This window comes from Piliocolobus tephrosceles, chromosome 4, assembly GCF_002776525.5.
Source record: "Piliocolobus tephrosceles isolate RC106 chromosome 4, ASM277652v3, whole genome shotgun sequence".
NCBI classification, from domain to species: domain Eukaryota; kingdom Metazoa; phylum Chordata; class Mammalia; order Primates; family Cercopithecidae; genus Piliocolobus; species Piliocolobus tephrosceles.
Genome location: NC_045437.1, coordinates 33961078 through 33974789, shown reverse-complemented (window position 1 = coordinate 33974789; position 13712 = coordinate 33961078). Strand labels below are relative to the sequence as shown.

General features: G+C 41.0%; 1 protein-coding gene across 3 annotated transcripts in view; it reads right to left on the bottom strand.

Annotated features, from left to right (window-relative positions):
- DNAJC21 (DnaJ heat shock protein family (Hsp40) member C21) overlaps positions 1–13706 on the bottom strand; it is a 25712-nt gene extending 12006 nt beyond the window's left edge. For 2 of the 3 annotated variants that reach the window (XM_023216530.2, XM_023216528.2), the window contains exons 1-7: positions 13443–13706; positions 9378–9471; positions 7477–7600; positions 7049–7171; positions 5684–5988; positions 4309–4460; positions 2596–2683 (exon numbers count right to left, since the gene is read on the bottom strand). In XM_023216530.2, the coding sequence (XP_023072298.2) occupies positions 2596–2683; positions 4309–4460; positions 5684–5988; positions 7049–7171; positions 7477–7600; positions 9378–9471; positions 13443–13539 (983 nt within the window). In that variant the 5' untranslated portion in view covers positions 13540–13706. The remainder of the gene's footprint in view (positions 1–2595; positions 2684–4308; positions 4461–5683; positions 5989–7048; positions 7172–7476; positions 7601–9377; positions 9472–13442) is intronic. The other variant, XM_023216529.2, reaches the window with a different exon arrangement.
- Between the last annotated feature and the right edge of the window lie 6 nt (positions 13707–13712).

The window sequence follows — 13712 nt, the reverse complement described above, 5'->3', positions numbered from 1 at the left end:
CAAAAAAAAAAAAAAAAAAAAAAAAAAAAAAATACTGATGCAAGCTAAAACCATCAACAGATGCCAAAGTTATAAGGAAAACTTTTATGAGAAGCACGATATCTGCATAGTTTTAAAGTGTCTCCTCACAGATTAAACATGTTACAAGGGAAAACTTGTTGCAAGGGAAAAAATACTAACTCTATAGTAAAATTAGTAGTATAGTAGTAAAATTAGATGACACCTTGATTGGGTGATGAAAATTATCACAACAAATGAGGGGCAGAAGGACTTTACATGTCTCCAGCTATGAATCCCTGAGAGCACAACACGCTTGTGCAGCGTCCCACCTGGGGCTGCATAACCTGAATGTAATCATGAGGAAATGCACAAACCTAGAATGAGAAGAATTCTATGAAAAAAGTATTTTAAAGAAACAATAGACTTCTAAACTGTAAACAGCATAAAAAAGACAAGCTATTCCAGATTACGATCTTAGACTGCATTCTGTATTGAAGTGGAGAAAATTCTATATTAATAAACAATTGATTGGCAAAATTGGAATACAGGTAGTAAATTAGATAAAAATACTATATCAATGTTAATAATTACTTTTATTTGATCACTGTAGCATGGTTACATAAGAGAATAACCTTACCCTTTTATCTTATTTTGAGACAGAGTTTCGCTCTTGTTGCCCAGGCTGGAGTGCACTGGCACGATCTTGGCTCACCACAACCTCCCAGGTTCAAGTGATTCTACTGCCTCAGCCTCCTGAGTAGCTGGGATTACAGGCATGTGCCACCACGCCTGGCTAATTTTGTAGTTTTAGTAGAGACGGGGTTTATCCATATTGATCAGGCTGGTCTCAAACTCTGAACCTCTGGTGATCTGCCCGCCTCAGCCTCCCAAAGTGCTGGGATTACAGGCATGAGCCACTGCGCCCAGCGAGAATAACCTTATTCTTAAAGATATAGTGAAGTATTTAGAGTATTTAGAGAACACTATATATGTAAGTTACTTTCAAATTATTCAGAAAAAAAACTGCGTGTGTGTGAATGTGCAGAGAGAAAGAGGACATGCAAATGGTGCAAAATGTTAGTAACAGGTCAATTAGACACACTGTATTCTCTTCTTGCAATTTACCTTTATGTGTGTCATTATTTCCAAATAAAAAAAAATTTCAAATCTCCTTCATTGTTGACTTTTTTCTTGCTTGTTTCTAATTTTTCTGCCCCTTTCCCCTTCCCTTACTACTCCGTTATTTCTCCCTGAGGTCATATGGTAATACCATTTATGACTCTCACAGCCCCGTTCTCATCCTTTGGCCTCCTTTCTCTCTGACTGCCCATTTTGCTACTTTTCCCTTGCTGATTCTACTCTCATTTTCTCCCATGTTCTTTCCTCCCTCCTTTATAATAATGGTATCCTTTTTAACACTTCTCTCTTCATCATTGTCCCCCTAAGATAAAGTGCTTCCACTTCAGCAAAGACACTCCGGGCTGGACAAGTTTCAAGTCCCTATATTGGCAGCATCAGCCTGCATGTGACAGGGATGGTGGGAAGTGAGTCTGACATCAACAATGGAGGGAGATGATTAGACATGGTCTAGACTTTTTGCCCATGTGACTGTGTCTTCTTTGCCAAAACAAGCAACGTTTTTTTCTGGAGACAGTGCATGTGTTTTAAAAGCAGCTCTTACGTAGGAATACTGGGATGAGTGAGAATCAGCACAACAGGTTTAACAGCAGGGACAAATACCTCTTCCTCCCCTGCTGGAAAGGAATCCCCCAAGACAGTATGTGAGGCTAGTTATCAACTGCTACAAGCACATTCTTTTCAGAATGTTCAAAGTGTTACACTTCAACTCAAAAGAAAACACAAGGGCCGGGCGCTGTGGCTCATGCCTGTAATCCCAACACTTTGGGAGGTTGAGGCAAGTGGATCACCCGAGGCCAGGAGTTTGAGACCAGCCTGACCAACATGGTGAGACCCCGTCTCTACTAAAAATGCAAAAATTAGCCAGGCACGATGGCCTGCATCTGTAGTCCCAGCTACTCGGGAGCTTGAGGCAGGAGAATCGCTTGAATCCGGGAGGTGGAGGTTGCAGTGAGCTGAGATCGTGCCAGTGCACTCCAGCCTGGGCAAGAGTGAGACTCTGTCTCAAAAATAAAAAAAGAAAACACAAGTGCAAAGATACTAAACTTACTCCTTTTAGCTGGATGCAGTGGCTCACACTTGTAACCCTAGCACTTTGAAAGGCTGAGGCAGGTGGAGTGCTTGAACCCAGGAGTTCAAGACCAACCTGGACAACAGGGCAAAACCCCATCTCCACAGAAAATATTTAGGTTGGTGCAAAAGTAACTGCGGTTTTTGCTACTGAAAGTCATGGCAAAAACCACAGTTACTTTTGTACCAGCCTATTAAAAAAATTAGCTGGCCATGGTGGCAGGTGCCTGTAGCCCTAGACACTCAGGAGGCTGACATGGGAGGACGATCTGAGTCCAAGAGGTCAAAGCTGCAGTGAGTCATGATTGTGCCACTGCACTCCAGCCTTGGTGACAGAGTGAGACCCTGTCTCAAAATAATAAAATAAAATAAAATAAATAAACTTACGCCTTTTCTGTCTTGAACGATTTGTCACATGCTGGGCAGTAGAGGTCATCATAGAGCTCAGTGTCCTCAGCCTCATCACTGTTTTTACCTACAAGAGGGAAGCCTACAGTAAGAAACCTTTTTGATCAGAGCACAAATTTAAAATATGCTAACAAATTTCATCTCTTTGGTAAGGATCTAAACTCGCACATAAATTAGAAATTAAATTTTTTTATTTCTTTACCAAAAATAAATAAATAAATAATGCTATCAGGATTTGAGTTAGCTTTTTAAAAGAAGCACCGTACTATAAGGAAAGGCTTCCAAATAAAGCACCTTACCTTTCAAGTTCTTTTCCTAAGTCTACTTAAAAGAAGATTTAAAACATCCTTAAAGTCTTGGATGTGAGCTAAGTTTAAAAAATTAAATCCCACTTTAATAGATCTACCATGAAGCAGTTTTTTCAACAAAGGTCTTTTCTTAGTTTACCTCTTGAGCAAGATTTGGTCCAAACACATTTACAACTGTGACTTACTCTTAAATACTTAATAAACTTAGTTTATAACATTCCATCACTATAAGACAGATAGGCCATAAGTTAACATATTACATGTAAAGTTTCACATTATAAACTTTAAAGTTTTTGGCTTTATTACAACTGAGTAATTACAATCAGTATAGTCCACAAAAACCAAGTGACTAAAAAGCTCAAGTGAAATTATTTTCACAAATCCATATTCTATTTTTGAAGAAACAAACAGGTAAACTGTCATTTGGGATTTATTATAGGACCAACAAATATCTCAAGGTATCTCTTCCATGTACATGTTGCTTATTTATAAGTGATGTCAGTATGATTCTGAAGGACTATCTCATTGAAATCATAAATGATCAAAATATACCCTATCTAGTGTTAATGTTTAATATACGGTGTTAATTTTCCATTACGGTATTGTAGACTTTCAATATATCGTATATGTGAAATTTTAATTAATCAAATGGTTAACAATACTGGATTTGAAGCAAAAACTCTGGATCTAAAAATGGTCATACGTTCTCAGGCACATCTCATAGCTTCTCAGCGTCCTAGTTTCTACAACGGCAAAATAGAGACAATTCCATGAGCAAAACCTCCATGTAAGGGGGATTGTGTGAGGATCCAGTGAGATCTTGTATGTGAAAGGACGCTATAAATTGTCAAACTCAATGTAAATTAGGCCATCTCACATTTATAGAGTGCTTTTTAATTTTCAAAGTACTTTCACAAGTATTACTTCTGATTCACGAATAAAACACTTCACTTCCTAGTCATTTTGAATAAATAAAAGTTTATCATTTTATCATTTGGGCTACTAATCTGAAAAATCACATTTGTAGATAAGGTAAAATTGGGTCAATTTCATAGAGACAGTGGGGAAAATCAGATATACAGCTATTCTCAAAAATGCCCAATCCTTGCCTTTTAAGGAAGTCAAATACCTGTGCTCTAATGATAGCGGCAAAGAAAACAACATTTTGGCACACGAAGAGGAGCCCTTCTATAAAGTCACAAGGGAGAAGAAGAATTTATACACAACACATAGATTCTCATGCAATATCAGCTTTTCTAGAAATAGTTACTATTAAAACTGGACCTATCACTTAATTGAGTTTTTTTTAATAGTCACACTTGTAAACATGGCCATGTGTCATGTTACGCAGCTAGAAGTACACACTGTATAAAAATAACATTACCATCCTCCCCATCTTTGAGTTCATGTTCTTCCATTTCGTTTTCATCCGACCCATCTCCAAACTCCTTCTCGTACCGTGCCTCCATCTCCTGGAGCTCCTTCTCCAAATTTGCCATAGTCATCCAGCTCTGTTCTCTGTACTGCTCCGCCAGTCTGGACACATACAGCACAGTCTCATAGCAACAAGCATGCCTCTGCATGGTTTTTACTTACTACTTAGGTGTAAAATCCATTCCCCCTAGAGAGCTTGCTCCCAACCTATCCATGCTTACAAACTTAAAAGCTGTGCTTAGTTAAAACCAAGGCAAAGTCACTTAAACCTGTTACCTATTACATGGTTGGTTTTAATTGCTCCAGCAGTAGATAATAGGTTTTGAAACATGTAACTCAGCAACTTATTAAAAATCTTCAGACGGTTTTAAGTCGTGTAGGTAAAGTGTTAATTTTCAAAATATGAGGGTGGGATGAGTTAGGATTCTTAAGAAGTGAATGATTTTTAAAAGAATGCTATAATGCTCTGGACAGAATGCTTTTACAGTAACTTTTTAACAACAAAACTTTAGAGGAACTAAAATGAACTGAGTATCTCAGAGTACAGTGACCAAAAGGCAGTACTGCACAGTGGCTAAAGCAGGAAAGTGTGGAGTCAGAATTCTCAGGTTCAATTCCTCTACCATTTACTGGCTCTGTGATCTTAGGCCTGTCTGCCTTGTTTCCTTGAAAGAACAAGGAGGATAAGTTATTTCAAAGCATTGCTGTGAGGAAGGCACTTAGAACACAGCCTTGCATAGAGGAAGAATAAAATTAACATTAGTTATTAATTAAAATTATTAAATTTTACAAGAGTCTAAAGGATCTCTCAAATGTAAAGGGTCTCTGAAAGAAAACATGCAATTCAAATAAAAACTTTAGGCCAGGCACTGTGGCTCATGCCTATAATTCCAGCACTTTGGGAGGCTGAGGTGGGCAGATCACCTGAGGCCAGGAGTAGGAGACCAGCCTGGCCAACAGGGTGAAACCTCGTCACTACTAAAAACACAAAAATTAGCTGGGTGTGGTGGCATTTTAATCCCAGCTACTTGGTAGGCTGAGACAGCAGAACCCCTTGAACCTAGAGGCAGAGGTTGCAGTGAGCCGAGATCGCACCACTGTACTCCAGACTGCGCAACAGAGCGAGACTCTGCCCCCAAAATAATAATAATACTAATAATTTTTATACAGTAGATGAAAAAACACTATCCAATGCCACAATTTAAAAAAGAACAAAAAGCAGGATAAAGCCAGGCTGATGACTGAACCTATCATGAACATGTCAGGTACCTCTGGTGCTGCATTTGACCCCCACCGATACTGAGGGCCCCGCGCACGCTACGCACTTGGCCTGCTTTAGCTTCTGCTGCCGCCGCATCTCTTCGGCTTTCCTTGCCTTCTCTGCATTCTGTTCTTCCACAAGTTTTCGATGAGCCTGCACTCTTTTATCTCTTTTACGAATGAAAGCTACCAGCTGACGGACAAGCTCATTCTTCTCTTTCCTTGCTTTGTCCCGAATCTTTTTGTTTTCTTTTTCCATGGCTCGTTTTTCCCAGCGGTTTGAAGCTTGTCGTGTATCATATTCTTCCTTCCATGCAAAATTCTTTTGAGTGCAGAAACTCTGCCAATAAGCGTAGAAAGGATGGACTACCTAGCGACAAAGAAAACAGATTAACTTCTGGGCTTTTAAATTTTTTTTTAGAAAAGCAGTAAATATTAGTGATGCAAAACATCTTTTAGCTTTCTTTTTTCACATATATAACACTTCTATTAATCAATGGAGAAGACAGTACTTTTAAGGCTTTCCAGAATAAATCACTCTTCAAAATAAACCTAATGAGAAAATAAAAATAGCCTTACTAATCACTAGATGGGACCATGGTGATTAGTAAATAATTAGTAAATTAAAAGGGAAAAGCAGGCATGGCGGCTCACACATGTAATCCCAACACTTTGGGAGGCTGAGGTGGGGGATCACCTGAGGTCAGGAGTTTGAAACCAGCTTGGCCAACATGACGAAACCCTGTCTCTACTAAAAATACAAAAATTAGCTGAGCATTGGTGGTGGGAGCCTGTAATCCCAGCTACTTGGGAGACTGAGGCAGGAGACTTGCTTGAACCTGGGAGGCTGAGGTTGCAGTGAGCTGAGATGGCGCCACTACACTCCAGCCTGAGCAACAGGAGTGAAACGCTATCTCAAACAAAATAAATAAGTAAATAAAATTAAAATAAAAATAAAAAATAAAAAAGGAAAAGTAGAGGTAAGGTTGCAAGAGATACAAAAGCTACTTCAGAAAGGAAGAGAGACAAAGAGAGGTCATGGGATAGGTCCGAGAACTAGAACCAATTGTTTTAAAACAAGGAAATGGGAAGCTGGGAGCTGTGGTTCATGACTGTAATCCCAATCTTTTAGGAGGTCAAGGAGGGAGGCCAGGAGTTCAAGATCAGCCTGGGAAACTTAGCAAGACCCCATCTCTACAAAAAAATTTACAAATTAGCTAGATGTCATGGTGCACATTTATGTTCCCAGCTACTCAGGAGGCTGAGGCAGGAGGATTAAGCCCAGGAGTTTGAGGCTGTTGTGAGATATGATCATACCACTGCACTGCAGCCTGGGTGACAGAGTGAGACCATCTCAAAAAATTAAATTAAATTAAAAAATGGCACAGTGATAAATACTACTTATAGAACGCAATGCATTTTTCTTTTACCGTATCATAGTCACTCTGGGAGTCTCCAAAAGTTGGGAAATCATCAACCTCTTCCTCTAACACAGATTCTAGTTCTTCCTTGGCAATCATTTCAAAAACATTACGATACACCGTGTAAAAGCCCTAAAAAAACAGTAACAAAAACAAATTCTTAACACTTTCACAGCCTAATCACAGAATAAGATTTTAAAATACAAAATGAAAAATTTTAATGTTGAAGAATTTTGGGACAAAGTTCAGTCCCTGAAAGTACATTTAGATTTCAACTGGAGGTTTTTATACACTGACAGTTTAAATATGAAGGTAATGCAGCTTCATTTCAAAATGAACACTGCTTCACTTTCTATTACAGAATAGTTTTAAGAACTCTCTTTGTATGTGAGTCTTAGTACTTGATAAGAAATTAAGGGTGAGTTCATTTATCTTACCTTTTCATCATCTCCATAACCAGAATAACAGGTAACGGTGAAATAGTGTAGCAAATCTAAGCTGTCATCTTGATATTCGCCATCAAGCCCACCTTTAAGTAGGGCCTCTCTATGATTATCATACCTGAAAAACAAAAATCAGCATCATCAGTGAAGGCTGAATAAGAATTCAAAACGATTTCTTGCTCCTTTTGAATATTATTACTGTACATTTTTGGTTGTAGATATGTCCAATCCATAACCAAAAACTTTTAAAGAAATATTAACATGAAAAGAGTTCATAATCTTTCACAGAACTGTTAATTTTAACTAGGCCTGCAACTTCTGATACATTATACAATGCTAGCCCACATGAACAGGGGAATTTAAAAAGCCAAGGAATTTCCATGACTGTCTCTGAGTCCTGTACTTCCACAGGACAGAAACACAAAACAGGACATAGGAAATCTGGCCCACAGAATCATTACACATCTGTGATTTGGAAATTTACCAAGATGCACCAGAATAAGACTCTTCCTATATTTATGTCAACTTAATCTAGGAGCTTCACACACATACAATTACTTCTCATAATAACTCTGTAAAGGCAGTTGTTATCTCCATTTGATATAAGAGGAAATACAAGTCAGTGATATTATGTAATTTGTCATCCTTGATCATAAAACCAGTAACCAGCAAGGTCAGAATTCAGAAGCAGGTCTCCTACATTGGGAAGACCAGCTCCTAGCCACTACGTGGTACTGCTTCCAGGTAAAAAGACAGTTACTAGGCAAGAGCTTTGAATAAAAAGACAAAGGAATCCCAAGGATCAGAAAACAACCCAAGATCTTGAGAAAAGACTAGGCAAAAGGAAGTCAGGAAAGAATTTCGAAGTTCTGAGAGGAAGGCAAAAGCAATTCCAAGACCAGATCTCCAAATTCCTTGGACAGAGAAATGTTCAGGATCCTCTCTCTGATTTTCTTATAAAACACAATTTTATAAGAATTTTCTTTACAGCCTTTTTTTCTTGATAGCCACTGTTTAACAGAAAGATGATTTGCACAGTAGCTCTTTGTAAGAGCAGGATCTTGCACAGTTATGTCAAAGCTTACAACCTATTTCCTTGTGGCAAAAAGTTAATTGAGAATCTGAAAACGGAGAACTTCAAACATAGTAATTTTCATCTGGAAATTATTTTAAACGATCAGACCATCATTAGTAATATCTGTCACAGATGTAGAAGCTTAATTCAATTTATTCATATAAAGTAGCTTTGAGGATTACCATTCTTGTACTAAAACACTGTATTGGCTGGGCACAGTGGCTCACACCTGTAATCCTAGCACTTGAGAGGTTAGGGCCGGTGGATTGCTTGAGGTCATGAGTTTGAGACCAGCCTGGCCAACATGGTGAAACCCCATCTCCACTAAAAAAAAAAAAATACAGGTGTGTGATGGCACACACATGTAGTCCCAGCTACTCAGGAGGCTGAAGCAGGAGAATCGCTTGAACCTGGGAAGCGGAGGTTGCAGTCAGCTGAGATTGCGCCACTGCACTCCAGCCTGGGTGACATAGCAAAACTCCGTCTCAAAAAAAAAAGAAAACATTCTTCCCGTCTGATATCAGTAAATCTGTCATATACCAAAGGGTATTTAATGAGAAGTCACCTAAAGTATCAAAATTAAAATGATAAGATATCACCAAACTTTCTGTTTCACCCCCTATGAAATCAGATAATTGGAGCAATCGTTTCCAAGGTTCCTTCTGACCCAAACATTAGATTTTATGTGATGACTAGGTGACAGATGTTTCAGAACACACCAAAAACCATTTAATGTACTAAATTTGGAAAAAAAGCAACCTATATTGATAATTGCTCCCAATATCATAAACTAGGATGGGAAGGACAGCGTGATGCTCACCATGCTCTTTCCTGAGGGTCACTCAACACGTCATATGCTGCCTGGATTAATTTAAATTGTTCAGCTGCTTCTGCGGCATTATCCAGATTTTTATCTGTTAAAATAAAGTCACAGAAATTTAGTTAATCAAAAATGTAGAGGACAGAATCTAAATAAGACCTCTTTCATCAGAAGTGCCATAAACAGATGAGAAGTGCACAAAACAAAGACAAACAACTAGAGCAAAGCAGAGAGACCCCGTATAACAGTCAATAATCAAGATTTGTTAAACGTATCAACCTAAGTAGAAATTTCAGGCTTTTCCCTAAGCTTTGGTACATCACTAAACAGTCAACTGGGCCGGCGTGATGGCTCATGCCTACTGTAATCCCAGCACTTTAGGAGGCCGAGGCGAGTGGATTACTTGAGGTCAGGAGTTTGAGACCAGTCTGGTGTTCAATATGGTGAAACCCCGTTTCTATTAAAAATACAAAAGATTAGCCTAGCGTGGTGGCGCATGCCTGTAGTCCCAGCTACTCGGGAGGCTGAAGTGGGAGAATCACTTGAACCCAGAAGGCAGAGGTTGCAGTCAGCCTAGATTGTGCCACTGTGCTCCAGCCTTGGTGTCAGAGCGAGACTCCATCTCTAAAACAGAATAAAATAAAATAAAATAAAACAAAACAAAACAAAAGTAAAATAAGTCAACTGCATATCCACAAATGGAAAATCCTGAGTAGTATAAATTTTACTTTTAAAAGGAGTAAAAATAAATAAAATCAGTTCTAGAAAGACTTATTTTGTGCTAGATTACGTTTAGTGCTCACGTTGTTTTTTTTTCTTTCTCATCAATGCATATCAAAAGAAATCTCAATACAGTTTTAAAAATATACACTAATTAGTTATTATTTCCTTAGCTGTGCTTGCTGAACCACGGAATTCAGAAAGCGTCCTTGCCTCAGGGTGGTAGCCAGCTTGTAAGACAGCACCCTGCCTCCTGGCATTCACACCTTGTGCAGTCCTTTCTGTGTCAGCGAGGTTAGTCTGTGTGACCAACAGGAGATGGCAGAAGTAACGGTACCTCACTTCCGAGATGAGGTTATAAAAGACTGCAGTTTTTACCTTGGGCTTTCCCTCTCTCTTGATCACTCTGGGAGTGGCCAGCTGCCATAGCATGAGTAACTCAGGCTGCCTATGGAGAAGCTCATAGGGTGAAGGAGGCTCTGGCCAACAGCCAGCAGGGCACTGAGGCCTGCCACAACCACATGAGTTGGTGGTTGGTGAGCTGGAAGCAGGTTCTTTCAGACAATGAGAGAAAGCCAAAATTATCTAGCCAAGCCGCTCCCAGATTCTGATCTTTAGAAACTGTGGGAGTCCATATAGTGAATATACGCTTGCTGTTTTTGTTGTTTGTTGTCTTAAGCCCTGAGGTACTGGTAATTTGTTACATAGCAATAGACAACTAATACATTCAGAAAGTAAAATATTTTGAATTGACTACGGAGCACACTAAAGTTCTTCCTTTTTTTTTTTTTGTTTTTTGAGATGGAGTCTCACTCTATCACCAGGCTGGAGTGCAGTGGCGTGATCTTGGCTCAGCTCTGCCTCCTGGGTTCAAGCTATTCTCCTGCCTCAACCTCCCAAGTAGCTGGGACTACAGTTGCATGTAATTTTTGTGTTTTTAGTAGAGACGGGGTTTCACCATGTTGGCCAGGATGGTCTCGATCTCCTGACCTCAAGTGATCCGCCCACCTCAGCCTCCCAAAGTGCTGGGATTACAGGTATGAGTCACCACGCCTGGCCAGAGCACACTAAAATTCTTTAAGCTACAGCTCAATACTACCCTTCCTAAGAAGTTATAAGAAAACATGACGGCAAAATATTATCTACAAATAGTTTTGCAGCCATAGACCATGGCTCTTTAGGGCTTCCTGCTGCCCATTCTCAGTTACCATCACACCGATGCCATAAATGATGATGATATTTAGAGAAGGTATTTGCATTCAGTTCCTAACAGGTTTGGTTTCACAGGAGTTAACTGATTATTTTAGTCATATTTGCATGCTGCTTCTTTGCACTAATTTCTAATTAATCACCAAATCTGGTCATTTTTCCTTCCCAACATCTCCTCCCCTGGGGCTTTCCCCCTCCCGCTGACCCCGAGCCCGGCTTGGGCCCTTACCTGTCTGTCTACTGCGGACTCTCCCTAACTTCTGTCTCCAGCCCTCTTCAATCCACTCAGTTGCCTTCACAGTACCCTCCCATGGCAGCTTAATAAAACCAGCCACAACTCTCCCTTATTTAGCGAAGCAAATTTCACAGTCGTTGGCCTAATATTCAAGATTACAAGAAATACAATCTGATTTCAAACTACTCTTGTATTCAAGAAATACAATCAGATTTAAAATCACTCTTCAGAAAATTACATACGCTTTTGGTCACAGCATTCTCTACTTCATTTACCCTTTCCCTCCTAGAAAGTCAAGGAATTCCCAACTTCCTTCTAATTCCTAACTCGATGTCTAACAGTAACAACCCAAACTCTAAGAATACACTTCTACACTAACCACTAACCCAAACTCTAAGAATATACTTCTACACTATTTTTACATTTATTAATTTTGGTTGTACTTCTGACTTTCTGCTATGATGAACATCAGTTCATTTACTTCTGCTCTAATATATGTATAATCACATTTTTTCATGCCTCTGTTGGTAAACCTAACTTTAAGTAACAGACCCACAGCTCTCTCTCTTATTCCATCAACCATAGCCATTCCCTTTTGACTTTGGATCCCCGGCTTTTCCTTCCACTCCTCTCCTAATCCTTATTTTTCAGACCTGCAATAAACACCATCTTCAGCCGAACTGTCCCCTGGAACATCTTTTGTCCTCCACCATGCTATCCTCCATACTGTTGAGCTCACTTTTCCAAACTGCATTCCTCTAGGATCCAGTCCAAACTCCTCCGAGAAGGGGAAGACTCAATACAAAGTAACTCCCTCCCTGAATTCCTGGAGCATATATTAGTTGTTCTATTAATCTAACCACCAATTAAGTATGTTGCGATTTTTTTTAGGGGCCAGTTGTATTTAACTTTTCGTTTGTGTAAAGCAGAAAGTTGTCTTCCAAAAAGACTCTTAAGATCCCTGTCTTAGCATTTCCAAATCTCCTTAGTAGAGGGCAGTGACTTGCATATATTGGATACTCTGTAACCGTGTTTACTGATTAATGCAAATATGAAAACCTCTTCACATGAACTTCAAAAAGCTGAGCGTCAACTACTAAGTTTCCCAGCCTGGAAGATCAGATTACTTCATAAAAGTCACACAGGCCTGGATTATAGTCCAATGATACATCCAAAGGAAGGATACTTCTAAGTAAACATACAAACTTTACTAGGGAAGCCGCCTGATTAAAACTCTTCCTCGGCAGAATCATGTCCAAAGTGAAGTACAGGGTCTGCTTAATCAGCCTATTAAAATTTTTTAAAAAGGCGAAAAAAGTGCATCCCTATTTAAAGGATATTTCACTAGCTCTCGTCTCTTAACTTCTTAACTAAGAAAGGAAAGGAGCCATATTTAAAAGATATTGTACTAGCTCTCATCTCTTAACTTCTTAACTAAGAAAGGAAAGGAGCCATACATCAGGTTGAAGTATCTGGGATACCCGAACGAAGTGGAGGGCAGACGAGGAAAAACACCGAGAGGCTGCGCTTCAAGGGACGCAGGGAAGGGCAAGCCCGGGGCAGGTCCGAGTTCCGAGTCCCGACTGCTCCCTCATGGTGTCTGCGACCTGGCAGCGGGAGCAGGTGAGGTCGCTGGACTTCAGTTTTCCCCCTACAGTGGCGATGCAGGACCGGGGTCGCGGGTATGAGGAGATGGGGTGTGAGCCGGGGGGCGCCTGGGCGGAGCGCTGCGCCCACCGAGACGGGCGGGGCGGCGCCGGGCACCGGCCGGGCCGGGTAAGGAGCTCCTAGGCCGCCAGATCGCTCTCTGCTGCCTCCGCGGAGTCCGACCCGGGGAAGGGACAGTCGGGGAGGGCCGGGCTTGTCCGAGGGGCCGCGGCCGCTGCGGGTCGGGTACCTACCTGGGTGCCATTTCAGGGCCAGCTTCCGATAGGCCTTCTTGAGCTCCTCCTCGCTGGCGTCGCGCCGCACCCCCAGCGCCTCATAGTGACACTTCATCGCCCGATCGGGCGGGCGGCTGGCGCTGGGGCCCGGGACGGGGTCGGGGCCCGGGCCTGAGCCCGGGCCGAAGCGGCGGCGGCGGCGGCGCTGGCAGTCTTCTCCGGCGGGAGCCCGCCGCCCGCACTGGGCCAGCCAGCGAGCGCGGCGGCGGCGGCAGCGGCGGCGGTGGC